The sequence below is a fragment of the Siniperca chuatsi genome, linkage group LG20, assembly GCF_020085105.1.
Source record: "Siniperca chuatsi isolate FFG_IHB_CAS linkage group LG20, ASM2008510v1, whole genome shotgun sequence".
In the NCBI taxonomy this organism is placed as follows: Eukaryota; Metazoa; Chordata; class Actinopteri; order Centrarchiformes; family Sinipercidae; genus Siniperca; species Siniperca chuatsi.
The window spans coordinates 17,847,355-17,864,283 of record NC_058061.1 but is presented as its reverse complement, the minus strand read 5'-3'; the positions used below and the strand labels follow the sequence as shown (position 1 = coordinate 17,864,283).

The window sequence follows — 16,929 nt, the reverse complement described above, 5'->3', positions numbered from 1 at the left end:
ACACACGCACACACACACTCACACAGCACATAGGGGTCTTGGCAGCAGGAGATCCTAACAGTCCTGGACCGGTCTGGACTCACACCTGCCAGCACAGACTGAGCAGCGCTTAAAGAAGAAGAGAAGAAGAAGAAGAGGTGACACGGGAGGAGAAAAGACGGCGAAGAGAATAAGAGGAGCATGTCGTTTTGTGTTTGTTGAATCCCCCAGATCGAGCCCCCCAGCTGACGATGGAGAACACATGAGGAAGAGAGAGAGGTCTGCGGGGACTCTCTGGGGAAAAATGCTGCTGAGTAAAGTTTGTGGATATTTCTACAGGGAATTTTTAGCCCCTTGAACTTTGGGGAGGAATCGCAGAGGAAGGTCGACTGTGTGCAGATTGCAAAGAGAAAAAGGTGAGAAAAATTTTATTTTTAAACTTTTATTGTGCTTCATGGCACGATTTCACGATTTCAAAAGATGAAAATGGGATTTTCAGATTTTGAAGGTGAGAGCATGTTGTGCTATTTTTGATGCTGACTTTTCCATGATTTGTTTGGTTTTTAATGTATCAAGTGTCTCTCTCAAAGAGAAAATAATCTACTTACAATATTTTTTCAGTAGGACACCTGATTCTGAACATTTGATTTGCCATTTGTTGCTCTTTTTAACCTAAAAAGATGAGTAATGATCATGTCTCAATGTATGGTAACAGTCTCCAATAGTGATTCTGACTGACCTGTTTAAAACGTCCTCTACCCTCTTTTCATTATTGATTCCATAAGCTTGTAGGATCAATAGATACATCATGTGTTTAATCGTTCTGGCTGGAGTTTTTACAGGAACATGCCGTAAATCTTTTTGATTGTTCTCATGTCTCATAAGTGCAGCTTTGCAGCTCCTAAGCTCAACTTCATGAAGATCATTGTTGTTTGTTGACATGTCATCATGAAATAACTTCTACCTTGCGTTAATGAGTTTGAAATAGTAAAATAAATGCATCTGAAAGTAATTTTCTTTCTTCTGTCTTCTCACTTTTGCACCTGTCTCCAAACTTTCTGTCCAAAGCCTGCAGGTGGGACATTGGACAGAAGGGCTCTTCCAGCAGCATGGCGGCCACCAACCCTTCCTCCTGCTACCTTTTCCTCTTCTTCCTCCTCTCCTTCCTTATAACTCAACCTGCCCTCACCCAAGACCCATCCGTCACCACGGTGACGGTAACCGAAGGTGACCCGTTCATCGTCCCCACCACGCTAGCCAACCAGACGACTCCTAGCTATGTAGAGACCACTCAGAACACTCCTCAAGAGACAGGGCTGTCCACTCCCACCAGTGGCGGAGACGCAGACGACGAGGACGTCCCCCCTATAGGTGGGACGCGTTGCCAGGGTTACTACGACGTGATGGGCCAATGGGACCCTCCATTCAACTGCAACGCCGGCGTCTTTCTGTACTGCTGCGGGACCTGCTTCTACCGCTTCTGCTGCCAGTTTCGCCAGCAGCGGCTGGACCAGAGGATCTGCTCCAACTACGACACGCCAATCTGGGCCAACACCGGCAAGCCTGTGGCCACCATCACCGAGGGCCAGGAGGACCAAGACCGGGACCGCACACACCTCATCGTCTACATCATCTGCGGCGTGGTGGCTATCATGGTGCTGGTGGGCATCTTCACCAAACTAGGTCTGGAGAAGAGCCGCGGAGGAAGTGGAGAAGGAGGAACGGGGGCGGTGCACACTGACCTTAACTCCAGGTGAGGAGCATTAGGGTGTGTGCAAGTGTGTGTGTATGTGGAGGGGGTCTGTATGTCAACGACGTTTCACATAGTGAATAGATTTAAGCAAAGAGTTGGATAGAAGTTTGTGTGTGCGTGTACATGTGTTTTCTGATGCAGGGATGTTGGAAAGTTGGAAATTCTGACTTCGCCCCAGCAGAAAAGAGACAAAAAAATTTGAATACAGAGTAGAAAATGTTCAAGATGCAGTTTCGTGTTTCATCAACATGTCAACACACAACCTGCCAGCTTGGAATTTACAACTTCCAACTTTGAACACGTATCTGTAGGTCTGCTAACGTGTGTGCATGTGTGTATGTTCGCTTGCACGTGTACAAATGAATCTCTGAGCCTTTTCTAACAACACATAACCAAGTTTGTCCAGCTCATCCCAACCTAACAAAACCTTTTAGAGTAGAAGCTGAACACTTTGTCCTTGAGGTATAACTGGAATGTTTGTTAAATTTGATGTTGACGTACACCTGAATTTCAAATAGGAGAGAGATGGAACAAAACAGAGAGTCAGAGAGAGAGAAGACTGAATAACTGAGTTGGCAAAATCCTGTTGATCTTAACATTATTTATTTTAAAATAAATTATTAAGAAGTGTGTAAAGCATTATGCTTTATTAGCTGTTATTCTCAGAGTCACTGATCAGGTGTGTATGCATGTTGTGAATGTGATCATACCTGTAAGATACAAGCTCATGTGTCTATACACCCCTACATACGCATATATTACACCCTTAGTTTGCTTTTGCTCATAATTTTTTAATGTTTCTAATTTTGCATTTTTCTTTGTTTTCATTTCTTTCTTTGTGCTTGTTTCTTTGTTCCTCCTGTTTCCATTTTCTTTTCTTTTTCATATGCTTTTGTATTTTACCCCTTGTGTACCGTTTGCGTTGCTTGTAAGCATGACTAATATTTGAAATAAACAAAATAACTGAAAAAAGAAAAATTGACCAAACAGTTTTTGCTGCAGTAGGTGTTGAGTGTATAATGCAGCCTTGAAGAACGAACGTCTTTGTGCTTCTGTGCAAGAATTCCTTCATTCAAGTTTGCCTCATGTGTGCAAGCACAAGTCAAATCACTTCTCACACTTTTGGATTGAAAAACAAATAATTAAAGGGCTGTCATTAAATGTTGTCTCCATTAGCTGAGAAACAGATTATTTCCCACTTTAGTGAACACACAACCTTGTGCAGAGAAGACATTTAGCATTTACAGTTTGGTTCTTTCGTTGTAAACTTTATCTCACTCTCTGTCTCCTGATACACATGCAAGCATGCACACACACGTGTAAACACACTCTCGCTGCAGTTGGATTCAATACACAGTCCAGGGTTCAATCTGCTCACCCCAGGAAATCATTACAGCAAACAACGCACAGCATGGGCTCAAATCTCCCCCACCCAAACTATTCATCCCTCGCAGGCTGCCTTTCCTCGTTCTCCTCTCTATCTAGAACTAATTCTTCTTATCTCTCCAAGCTTCTTGTTTTTGATCTTCTTTTCTTCCACCAATCGCCATTTCATCACGTGCCATTTGTTCCTCTCATCTTGTGTTTGTTTCTCACATTACAATGTTCATGTTACTCAAAGTCCCTCCTCACTGGCCTTCCTCCACATCTCCTCTGTCCCTCCTCCTCCAGCTGTCATCCATCCTTTCTGCTTTTCTTCTTCCTCTTTCTTTTCATCCCCGTTCTCTCTCCTCTGGGGCCCAAAGAGCTGAGGCAGGGGCCAGTTTCAACCACTCACATCTTTATTCAATCCTCTCTTTTTTTCTCCATCTCTTCCTCCATTTCACCTCCCTCATCTCCTGTCAGTCTCACACCTAACTTGTCTCTTCCTCTGCGTTCACTTATTTTTTTAGTGGCTTCTTTTTGCATTTTTATTGAAAAAGTGGACATGCAGGCCGCCACACTCTGCTCACCAAACCTCCAACCAGCAGCTCTGCTTGTGCGTCTCCCATTAACCTGAGCTGCAAAACTCATTCAGCGGATAACACACAGCCAGGATTAATATTTCCTGCAGGGTAGCACCTCACTGAAATAGAAACACTCCTGCTGCATTAACACCCTCCCTCTGTGAGCCCATCTCAACAGATTACCGCTCCTCCTTGCGATTAAACAAATTTCACCAAGATTACAGCTTTACCGTTTCTGGACTGCTCTGCCTGCAGGCTCATTTAGTTATTAGCCTGCTGACATAAATCCCTGGTCCAAAAGTGTACATGCAACTAAGACCTCATGTACTGCACGCACTTCATGAGGTGATAAATATGTACATACGCCCACTTGAGAGTTGGATATTGATGTGGCGAAGCACAACAGGCAACTTCTGCACGCACCTGTTTCTTTTTTTAATTTCTCTTTCTTTCCTTTCCACCATGTTTTTCTTCATCTCAACATCCTGCGAGCAGAGGATGATTAATCCCATCAGTTCTCCCGAATCAGCTTTGAAAGTTAAAAATCCAAAGTGATCCTCCTCTCAGATTACCCTCCTCCCACACACACACACACACATCTTCTAATACATGAACCCCCCTCTTCTTCCAACCAAGCCAGGTTCAGTGTGTTTGCATGCCGCACTAAATCTTCAGCCAAGAAAAGAAACAGAGAATGTCGCCTTAGGTCATACATGTCACGTCTAATGAAAGGCCTCAACTGGAGAGGGCCTGGCTTTACACCCAGAGAGTAAACAAACACCAATGACCTTCATGATTTTACACACACACACACACATGCACTTACAGTGATTTATAGTTCAAGTAACAACAAGAATGATAGTGGTGGCATTGCATTTAGGCTGTGTGAGCACGGTTCTGATCACCACAGTGAGAGGTCAGGATAGCCAGGAGGCAAGATGCACTGCAATACAGTGTCCACCCAAAACAAGTGTGAGAGGCCAACATGGTGGGATCAGAGGTCACATGGTTCAAAGAGAGAGAGAGAGAGAGAGTGCGTGTGTGCAAATGTGGGTAAGTGCGAGTGAGTGTATTCATGCGACAGTGTGTGAGCATGTATGTATCTGGCCATTTGTGTGCCCCAGCACTCCAGATACTGTAAACAGGAAAACCTTCTACCTCCAATTATTAGACAAACATAATCAAATATTAGATACAATTCAACAACTTCTTATGGTCATTAAATCTGTTCAAATAGCCTTGTTATAATGTCCAAAAATATTCCTCTTCAAGCTGAAAACAACAAGGTTTCCCTGGAGATGTGAGATTTTCATCCCACATCGACACTACATGCAAAGATCTATATGTTTGACTGCATTTGCAATTTATCTCCAGTGTGTGTGTGTGTGTGTGTGTGTGTGTGTGTGTGTGTGTGTTTGCACTGCAGTGGGCTTTTTAGCCATTTTAGTTATGTAATAAAGGACACTGCCACTTAAAGGGTTTGAATGCTCTGCCCTGATTTAAGGCAGACAGATAAGCAATACTCAGTACAGCGCGGGCAAACATATGGACCACGGCCACATGCAACAAATGGGATCACTTTTCCATTTCACCCTCTCTCTTTCTCTTTGACACCCATTATAATTACACCAGGATACTGTGTCATGGTAAATGTTTCAAGGGATTTTTTGGCCTGTTAGCAGATTTTCTTTTGGTCCTTTTGGGGGAAATTGGTGCAATTTTATTGAGATGTAAAGTCATACTTTTGCACTGCTTATCCCACCACTTAAACGGAGCAGCATTCAGAAACACTTACTACACCTTCAGGCTGTGTATTCATATGTTGGTTCCACTTTCTAAAAAGTCATGCTTTATAAAGTTTTTTGAAAGTTGTAACTAACTGCTTTATTAATGGTTAATAAATGCCTTATAAATTAGCAATAGTCATTAATAAGAGTAACTTTTGGTTGTAGGAAATCCCTGGTGTACATCCTCGTCCAGTATAACTCGCTTTGTCTTTTTGATAGCTGTTTAATCTCTCTTGATGGCTATTAGAAAGTGAGAAACTCATGACCCTTTATAATGACTTACATTTATGACTGCAGACTTGATGACTTGTCAGAAAGCGATTAAGTCTTTGATAAAGGGTTATGAGTTTTTCAGTTTTGAATTAGACACCAGGTCTGCAGTCACAGAAGTTAGTAAATCATAATAAAGGGCTCTTCCATTACCACAATCTGCAGGGGGGCTGCAATAATAATTATAACAGGGTTTTATGTTAATAACTTCTTAATAAATGGATTTTGTTGGGATGACCTGCAAGTGGTTGAATGATTCCTAGACAGCAGTAAAACCAAAGAAAACAGAGCAAGTTATGCTAGAAGATGATACACACCAGTCAGAGGGATTCTTCACAACCTGGCAGCCTTAAACCTGTCATTATTGACTTACTACTGATATAGCTTTAATAGATTTTTTTTAATCCATTAATAAAGCCACTAGTCACTGAACTTATAAACACTTTATAAAGTATGTCTTCTTAGGAAGTGAGAAATTAATTTCTTCTCTCTTAGAATGAGGTCGAGATATCACAGCACTGTCATCAATATGAAGTTTCATCTTCTAGGTTATGTAAAATGGTCAGGAACATTTTACAAAAAAAAGGTACAAGAATGTGTACTTAATAGGTCCAGCTAACTACTGGACTACAACTTCCATAAGGTGGATCCAGACATATCAAATCAATATAAAACCTGCTTTTGGGAAATTGTCCTATTCTAGTGATAGAGAGCAGAGACTGAGTTAGTGAGTCTTTAAGCATGGTTGAGTTATGGCCAAAATAAAAGTTGTAAATAGGAAGTCAAACTTGATCCATAGGTTCCCACTAACCTTGTATAATGGCCTGTGGGAGAGAACAGTCACATGCACATGAAAACATACTGAAAACTCCATGAAAAAAAGTGATTAATTCATTCATTTTTAAGGACATTTTTTCCTACGTATTCTTAATCCCCAGATATTTTATAAACTTTTGAAGGCATTTTTCTGAAACCTGCATCAACAAACTCGAGAATGTCCTCATCTATTGCACTATCCTCTTTCTCAGATGAGCTCCACCTCTCTGTTGTCGCTAGTTTCTCTGTGACTTCCTCTGATTTTAGGAGAGAGGAAAAAAAGACACTCCAGGCAGGAAGCAAATCACACCAGTGTGAGCCCTAAATACCTGCCATGTGAGAAAATACGTTTGCGCTAAGAAGTGAAAAAAGACAGAAGTTTACAGCGAGTTTCCTCAAAGTTTCCTCCGCCTCTGCTCCACTTTCTTAGCTCCCCTCCATCTCTCCTGCCTTCCGATTACCTCCGGGGTTGAGCTGTCACTCTCTATCACCTCTCACCTGTCACCAATGTGTGTGTGAGCATGTCTGCATGCATGTATGCTTGCGAGTAAATGTGTTAAAGTGTGCGCACGTATGCGCCTGCGTCACCACTTGCCGCAATTCCTCCCAAAGTGAAAGGCCATATAAGTTGACAGCTTCCTGGCTGTATCAGATGTGACAATTTTCCCCCTCCAGCTGCTTTACCTTTCTCTCTCCTCCTCTACTTGCTCCTCCTCAGTCCTGCTGGGCTTCACTGGGCCCACACACACTTAAATATGGGTCAGCGCCCACTGACTCAAGGGTTTGGCTATGTGCTGCTTCTGTGTTTGTCTTTGTGGTTACTATGTTTATCAGGGTGAAGCTAAAATGGTTGACATCTGAAAAGTTGAAAGATTGGCAGCTTTTTATCTGTTATACCTTGAAGGTGGCATTTCCATTTTTAAGACTGTAGAAAATAGTTGATTCCAAGATGAAAATGTTGTCTGTCTTAGTCAAACCCGTATCAGTCAAAAGTGAAGTTCATAGGACCAGCAGACACACAGTGAGTTGGCCCCTGTAGCTCCATTTCATCCTTCTCCCAAACTTCTAATGGGCCATCTGTCTACAGCTTCAAACAGGCATGAAAACCAGCTAAAAACAACCCAGATAACTATGAAAGCTACTTGAAAACTTTAGCACAAAACTGCTTTTCTTCCATTTTCAAGGTGGCTGAATGAAGAAAAATCACTTGGCAGCCTCTGTGCCAGAGGGAAAGGCTACAAGTTTGCTTTTTGGTATGAAAACAAAACCACGCAGATGATACCTGCATCAAACAGCTGGATATTACCCTAGAAGACTATGTAGGGTACTTGATCACCATAGAACCACATTTCTTTCATTTTCAAGGTGGCAGAAAAAAGGAAAACCACATGCTGACCTCTGTGCTAGAAGGAAAACTAAACAAATTTGGTTGTTAGCATGAAAACACAACTTCTCGAGATGCTGCCTGAATCTAACAACTGAATGATAACAAAGATAAATATATGCAGTAGGCTACTTAAAAACTGATAAATCACCGTAGAACTGCAGGTAGCTGCAAATAAAGAAATAAATGGACATGGCAACCTCTGTGCTAGAGAGGGAAAGACAGCAAGTTAGCTTGCTTGCATGAAAACAAATCCACACAGATGCTACCTGACCTAACAGCTGAATAATAACCCAGAAAAGAATATAAGGCTTCTGGATAACTGATAAGTCACCAAAGAACCACATTTCTTTTATTTTTAAGGTGGCTGAAAAAATTTAAAATGGCAGCCTTTGTGCTTAAGGGAAAGGCTACATGTTAGCCTTTTTAGCATAAACCAAAAAACACTCAGATTCTGCCTGCATCAAGTAGCAGAACAATGACCCACATAGCTATGTAGGCTACTTCAAATGCTACTTTTGACAACATTATCTAAATGATAAAATGCTAAATGATATACAATGTACATGAAATTGAGCAGACATGGCAGAGAAACTAAATCTAACAGCAGAAGTATCAACCATGCAGAAATGCAAAACTATTTCTGTGTGCAGGCTTTTGTGTGGGTGTGTGTGTGTGTGTGTGTGTGTGTGTGTGTGTGTGTGTGATGTGTTTAATACGTGTTCATCTTCTCACTCTTTATCAGTAATCTTCAGTGACAGCAAAACTCTTTTAACTGTATCTGATCTATCTGAAAAGAGGGAGCGATGAGTGACAAGAGAGCAGTGACAACAGAGGCGAAATAAAGAGATTGTGACACGGAGATATCTGCCACAGTCGTTTAAGTTTCGCTTTTATAAATAAATCTCATGAATGGTGTCTAGAAACTGGAAAGTGGGTTTGGCCAGAAGACAGATGGTGAAAATATAGTACGGTTGTGAGACAAATTACAAAAGAGGAAGGAGATGCTCACGGGCTGATGGATTGATGAGTCCAGTGGAGGGACATCACTGATCAGTCCCCATGTGTGTGTTTATGAGTGTGTTTGTGTGTGTGACAGATAGGAGCGTTTATTATTCAAGTTCCACAAGCTTCTTTGTCATTTGATGTCTATTTGATGCACAGCAGTGTAAAACTGTTAACCAAATTTACCAGGATTTTATCAGAAAAATAAAAAGACAACACAAATACATATACAAATTGGAACCCCAGAGAAAGTGCATCCACATATGCAGTTACAGGATCATTAATGTGTGCATTAATGCATGAACAGGACATAAGGATGTACAGGAAACATGCAGAAGACCCTTATGGATTATTTAAAATCAAGGCCAGTTACGTCGCCCGGATTGGCGCTACCGGGGCCCCACCCTGGAGCCAGGCCTGGGGTGGGTGCCCGACGGCGAAGCGCCTGGTGGCGGGCCTTTCCCCACGGGCCCGGCCGGGCACAGCCCGAAGGAGCGACGTGGGGCCGTCCTCCCGTGGACCCACCACCCGCGGGAGGATCCGTAAGGGGCCGGTGCAGAGAGATCTGGGCGGCAGTCGAAGGCAGGGGGCCGGCGACCAGATCTCCGGACACAGAAACTGGCTCTAGGGACATGGAATGTCACTTCGGCTGGGGGAAGGAGCCTGAGCTTGTGCGGGAGGTTGAGCGTTACCGGCTAGATATAGTCGGCCTCGCCTCCACGCACAGCCTGGGCTCTGGAACCCGTCTCCTCGAGAGGGCTGGACGCTCCATTTCTCTGGCGTTGCCGGCGGGAGAGGCGGCGGGCTGGTGTGGGCCTGCTCATAGCCCCACAGCTCAGCCGTCACGTGTTGGAGTTTACCCCAGTGAGCGAGAGGGTCGCGTCCCTCCGCCTCCGGGTGGGGACAGGTCTCTCACTGTTGTGGCGGCCTACGGGCCGAACAGCAGTGCAGAGTACCAGGCCTTCTTGGAGTCCCTGGGAGGGGTACTAGACAGTGCACCACCCGGGGACTCCGTTGTTCTACTGGGGACTTCAACGCGCCCACGTGGGCAATGACAGTGACACCTGGAGAGGGGTAATCGGAAGGAGCGGCCCCTGATCTGAACCCGAGCGGTGTTCAGTTGTTGGACTTCTGTGCTAGTTACAGTTTGTCCATAACTAACACCATGTTCAAGCACAAGGGTGTCCATCAGTGCACGTGGCACCAGGACACCCTAGGCGGGAGGTCGATGATCGACTTTGTTGTCGTATCATCTGACCTCCGGCCGCGCGTGTCTTGGACACTCGGGTGAAGAGAGGGGCGGAGCTGTCAACCGATCACCACCTGGTGGTGAGTTGGATCCGCTGGCGGGGAGGAAGCCGGACAGACTTGGCAGGCCCAAGCGTATCGTGAGGGTCTGCTGGGAAGCGTCTGGCGGAGCCCTCTGTCAGCAGGGTCTACAACTCACACCTCCGGAGAGCTTCTCCCAGATCCCGGGAGGTTGGGGACATTGAGTCCGAGTGGACCATGTTTTCCACCTCCATTGTCGATCGGCGGCTCGTAGCTGTGGTCGCAAGGTTTCTGGTGCCTGTCGCGGCGGCAATCCCCCGAACACGGTGGTGGGCGCCGGAAGTAAGGGATGCCGTCAGGCTGAAGAAGGAGTCCTATCGGGCCTTGTTGGCTCGTGGGACTCCCGAGGCAGCTGACAGGTACCGGCAGGCTAAGCGTGCTGCAGCCCCGTGCGGTCACAGAGGCAAAAACTCAGGACTGGGAGAGGTTCGGAGAGGCCATGGAGGAGGACTATCGGTCGGCCTCAAAGAAATTCTGGCAAACCGTCCGACGGCTCAGGAGGGGGAAGCAGTGCTTCACCAACACCTTGTGCGGTGCGGGTGGAGAGCTGTTGACCTCGACTGGGGATGTTGTCGGACGGTGGAAGGAATACTTTGAGGATCTCCTCAATCCCGCTGTCACGTCTTCCGAAGAGGAAGCGGAGGCTGGGGACCGGAGGCGGACTCATCCATCACCCTGGCCGAAGTCACTGAGGTTGTTGGCAAGCTCCTTGGTGGCAAGGCTTCGGGGGTGGATGAGATCCGTCCTGAGTATCTTAAGTCTCTGGATGTTGTGGGACTGTCTTGGCTGACACGTCTCTGCAACATCGCGTGGCGGTCTGGGACAGTGCCTCTGGACTGGCAGACCGGGGTGGTGGTCCCTCTGTATAAGAAGGGGACCGGAGGGTGTGTTCCAATCACAGAGGATCACACTTCTCAGCCTCCCCGGTAAGGTCTATTCCAGGGTACTGGAGAGGAGAATTCGTCCGATAGTCGAACCTCGGATTCAGGAGGAGCAGAGTGGTTTTCGTCCCGGTCGTGGAACACTGGACCAGCTCTATACTCTCCATCGGGTGCTCGAGGGTTCATGGGAGTTTGCCCAACCAGTCCACATGTGCTTTGTGGATCTGGAGAAGGCATTCGACCCTGTGCCCCGGGGCGCTTTGTGGGGAGTGCTCTGGGAGTATGGGGTCCGGGGCCCTTTGCTAAGGGCTGTCCGGTCCCTGTATAACCGGAGCAGGAGCTGTGTCCGCATTGCCGGCAGTAAGTCAGACCTGTTCCCGGTGCATGTTGGACTCCGCCAGGGCTGCCCTTTGTCACCGGTTCTGTTCATAATTTATATGGACAGAATTTCTAGGCGCAGTCAGGGGCCGGAGGGTGTCCGGTTTGGGAACCACAGGATCTCATCTCTGCTGTTTGCAGATGATGTCGTTCTGATGGCTTCTTCAAACCAGGACCTGCAGCATGCACTGGGACGGTTTGCAGCCGAGTGTGAAGCAGCTGGGATGAGAATCAGCTCTTCCAAATCTGAGGCCATGGTTCTTGACCGGAAAAAGGTGGTTTGCTCTCTTCGCGTGGGTGGGGAGTCCTTGCCCCAAGTGGAGGAGTTTAAGTATCTCGGGGTCTTGTTCACGAGTGAGGGACGGATGGAGCGTGAGATTGACAGGCGGATCGGTGCAGCGTCTGCAGTGATGCGGGCGCTGTATCGGACCGTTGTGGTAAAGAAGGAGCTGAGTCGAAAGACAAAGCTCTCGATTTACCGGTCAATCCACGCTCCTGCCCTCACCTATGGTCATGAGCTTTGGGTAGTGACCGAAAGGACAAGATCGCGGATACAAGCGCCGAAATGGGCTTCCTCCGCCGAGTGGCTGGGCGCTCCCTTAGAGATAGGGTGAGGAGCTCAGTCACACGGGGAGCTCGAGTAGAGCCGCTGCTCCTCCACGCCGAGAGGAGCCAGCTGAGGTGGCTAGGGCATCTGATCCGGATGCCTCCTGGACGCCTCCCTCAGGAGGTGTTCTGGGCATGTCCCACCGGGAGGCGGCCCCGGGGAAGACCCAGGACACGCTGGAGGGACTATGTCTCTCGGCTGGCCTGGGAACGCCTCGGGATCCCCCCGGAGGAGCTGGAGGAAGTGTCTGGGGCGAAGGAAGTCTGGGAGTCCCTGCTTAGACTGCTGCCCCCGCGACCCGGCCCCGGATAAGCGGAAGAAGATGGATGGATGGATGGATGGATGGAGGAAACATGCACTGTGCTGTACGCCCTGAATGTATATGCAGGCCTTAATGTATTCAGGACATTTTACATTAGAATAATCAATGGAGTCATGCTGCAGAGAGACAGAGAGTGGATTTCTCTGTTTGGAGAGTTGCTGTAATATTAGTTGTAACTAATCACTGAGTGTGTGTTCTGAACTGGGTGAGCTGGGTGGAGTACTTGATTGTTACAGGACATTAGCAAAGTCTCATCTCAATGTGGCTGTAATGTGATGGGAGAACCTGGAGGTACAGATGACCTTACAGATCTCAGGCCCATTGCTGTTACGTAACATGTAGTAATAAAGAGTTATGGGAGAAGTAACCTGGAGGTTACTTAGGGAATATATACATATCATACAGTCCATGGGGTTTTCCCAACAGCAGAGATTTCTCTGTCACAGAAACACAGGAATCATTTTCTATAAAGGCTTTTGTAATAATTGCAGCCCAAATATTTAAAAGTGCAGCAAAACCTTCCCAGATTTTGCAGTGTGGTTTGTAATTTTCCATATTACGTCAGCACTTTATCAGAGAAAAAACATTGTTAAAAGAACTCAGAGTCTCAGAGTGAGATCTGCCTGAGAATCTCAGTTCAGGGCGACAAAGTCATTTAAGGCATTTACAAGGAAGCTAGTTTGTTGTGATTACACTTGGCTTGGACTGGATAATTTTATGGAGGGAAATGTGACTATATTTGCAGGCATTTTTATCCAGATTGACAATGTTTTGTTGAAATATTTCAGGGACTGGAACAAATGTGCATGCAAACTGGCGAATGATGTGAGAAACACTTGTATTCAGTTACAGAATACTGCATAAAATGATAATGTATCTCAGCTATTTCACAGGGGCTTAATGCAACTTGAAATGATGATTATATGTTGAAGAACAACATCGTGGGAGAATTGTCTGAATTTGTGGTTTTTCAACTGAAAGATCACAAATCCCTGGAGGACTAATTACAGTAATGTAAAGACGAGGCACACGTTAATTCAAATTTAATGCTCCATATTAATGACATCAATCAGTTCTGATTTGATGGGACCAGCCAGAGATAATTTTCGGAATTCTGGCAGGTTTGAAGGTTGTGACGTCAATGACAAGCACATTTTTCTGATGTATTATAAGTGACTTCTTTGTGGTAACTGGAGAGACGTGCAAACAAGCTTTTTAATTTTGGTGAGTGAAACTAACAACAACTCGCACGGATCTAAGATGGTGCAAAAAAGCAGCAACAGGGTGACAAATTGTAATGACAGTATATGAAAACTGATCCAGGCTGCACTTTATTAACAAACATGCACCTGTTCATAATGTTCGCTGATTTAGACTTCATCGTTTGCAGCCACCACAAGCTATTTCTGTCAGTCAATCTATCCCACCCTGAGAGTCTTAATCTTTTAGCCAACTGCCCGGCCATCTTCACTCTTTCAAAGGCATCTGCAGAAACTCTCATGAAGCTCAGCCAATGCTCCATAAACACTACATAGCCCGGAGACAGGTGAAGTTTTTTTGTTGCAGATTAAAAGTCCAAATCAGCAAGTTGTTTGCGCGGCGAGCCAAGAGAAGAGCGCGTGGAGGCCCGAGGCGCAGCACGGCAGTGAGTCAGAGAGGGGATGAGGAGCAGAGAGAGACTGGGGGAGAGGAAGACAAACGATATGGTTTCAAGAGGGGGAGAAGTGAAAGAGACAGATTTAGGGCTGAGTTTCGGTGAGGAGGGGGCAGAGAGAGAGAAAGAATGAGAAGACTGAAAGGAAAAAGAATTGAAAACTGGAGAAAAAAAGAAGAGAGAAAGTGATTAACATCTTTGCAGAAGAGGAACAGAGATCAGGAGGCGTTTAAAGTCTTTTTGTTGTGCGATGCAAATATTTAGAAGGGGACAATTTCACGTCATAATCTAATACAGACTTTCACGAAGACACACACACACATTCACGGTGTATATAAAAGGATTCAAAATAAGATGATTAAGATCTGAATTGATTTGAATGAATGAATATAATATTCTGTTACAAAATAAGGCTCCAGAAATAGAGTATAACTCATAAATATGTGATTTTTAAGGTCATATTTCTTGTAATTTGTCTTTTTGGTGTTCCTTCCTACCTTCCTTTGATATGTCTCATCTACTTTATACATATACTTTAGTTAGTGGTTTCCTACATGTCGCCTTTAATCAACTCCATAACCAAAAAATCGGCCCAGAAATACACCATCTGCAGCTATTTTTTATAACAGAATTATTATGTTTTAGGGTGGATTACTCCTTTACTACTGTTAATAAGTCTTGGGAGTCAAATACAAAGGTCATGCATGTAATCACTCGCACAAACCATACACACGTAACATTTGTCTACGTGAGATACTTGCGGCTGATAAAACAAACATGAATATGATATGTGACACTGAAATAGCTTCATGCCATCACCACAGTCCCTGCAGGAGACCCACAAACAGTTTGTAGATGATCAGAGAAGAGGCCAAACGGACTCACTTTTCTATTTGGCAGGTTGAGTGTGAACAAGCTGCCCCTGGCTGTCGTTGTCAGGTCGGTCATACTCTAGGTTGTGTGTGTTTTGTGTACCTGTACATATACGTGTGTGTGTGTGTGGTAGAAGGGGCTAAACACATGAGCTTCGTTAGCAAAACAGAGGCACCAGTGTATGAATTATTGATCAAGGGAGTGAATACCATCAGCACTGTAAATTCAGCAAATGCACAGGGAGTAGAAATGTGTTTATTCAATGTGATAAGTGTGCCTGTGTGTGTGCATGTGTGCGTGTGTGTGTGTGTGGATGGGGGGGGCAAAGAGGGAGGTGTCATCAGCTGTGGGAAGATAAGTGGGGTGGTCGGGTAGTGTGTGTCTTTAGCTGATAGTACCAAAAAAATGAAATGAATGGAAAGTCCTAGTACTAGGAAGTACAAAACAAGATGTGTGTGTGTGTGTGTGTGTGTGTGTGTGTTTGTGAGAAGCTGTCAATCCTTTTGCATTACTTGCATCCAAACACAACAAACCCCCGAGTCCAAACATGACCATATTGCAGGAAATCTTGCCCGTATGTCGTTCAGCAGAAAGAAAAAGGCAGCTAATCAAATACAGCTGACTGGAATTTATCCTAGAGGACACACAGAAACACACAGCAGGGAGATGAGCCACTTTGAATGAAAATTTGTCTCGGCGAGCACAAACTGACAAAACTAAAGCCAGTAATTCAGGATGTTGACTATAAAATGCAGTAGAAAAAATGCAAAAATGAAAGTAAAATTCTGGGGCTCAATTTCATTGGTAAAGTGAAACAAAACCCCTTACTAAATTGAAGGTCACATGACACAAATAATTCAAAATGAAACAATCATAAAAATACCCATCAAACCCAATAAACAAACATAGTCTTACCATATGGTTTAATTAGGACATTGCATAGGATATATTATACTATGAAATGTGGTTTAACATCAAGTTCAACATCAGCCCAAAACTGGCACAACACAGCATAGCAGGCACTAAAGTCGCGAGTGGCATCAGCCGATTGGCATCAGATGCTTCACTTGTGCTTCACAATCCCTGGCTCATTTACAGCTGTGTGGCAATCAGCTTACTAGTAACCAATCATATTCAAGTAGATGTAAAACGCAACCGTTATAACCTGACACATGTCACTATTACTCTGCTGATATTATAATATTATAATATATATATATACCGTTTGCTTTCACAGTTCCATCCACAACCCCATGCTTCTCTGTATGTGTTAAGTTTTTGGTATTGCTGATTTAGCAAAGATTTAATGTTCTCCCAGCAGATTCTTGGAAAGCTCCCTCAAAGAGCAGAGCCTTTTCTGCCAAATCTAACTGTATAACTGAAAAAAGGAACAAATAGCACGCACACATTCACACACAGGCAACTTCCACAAAAGTGAAGACACCCTCCCCTGGGATGAGAGGATGTACTGTAAATGAACTGCTTGCATGTGTGTTAGTGGAAGTGTGTGTGTTTGCGCAGTTCAGGAAAGCCCTCTCAGGGGACCAACTGTACACATCTGGATAACAGATGATGTTTGTGTTCTCATTCACTGACAGACGGATGTTGTTTTAGAATCAATCTGTGCAGCTACTCCAGTGTGACCAATTAATCATCACTTTTTATTTATTTTCAGTTGAAGGATGATGTGAATAATGTTTCATGTGCCACCCCGTCTTCCTTATTTTTCTGCACAAGGTCAGATGAAGGAATCAGGGCTCATTTTTCTTTTTTATGCCATTCATTTTTCAACACATTGTGGAGTGTTTTTACTCTGAGCTCTGTCATTAGACCATTTCATCTTTTGTTATTGCATTACACTCTGCTTACAGTCGAGCACCTGTTGTCAACAGTGTTTCTTTCCTCCTGCTTCTTTTCTCTCAGTCGTTTGTTTGGGATTCAAAAT

General features: G+C 44.8%; 1 protein-coding gene across 1 annotated transcript in view; it reads left to right on the top strand.

Moving 5' to 3' along the window:
* shisa8b (shisa family member 8b) overlaps positions 1 to 16,929 on the top strand; it is a 35,886-nt gene that overhangs the window by 145 nt on the left and 18,812 nt on the right. Inside the window, exons 1-2 of the mRNA XM_044179264.1 lie at positions 1 to 395; positions 1,048 to 1,732. The exon at positions 1 to 395 is cut by the window's left edge and continues 145 nt beyond it. Of these exons, the coding sequence (XP_044035199.1) occupies positions 1,089 to 1,732 (644 nt within the window). The 5' untranslated portion in view covers positions 1 to 395; positions 1,048 to 1,088. The remainder of the gene's footprint in view (positions 396 to 1,047; positions 1,733 to 16,929) is intronic.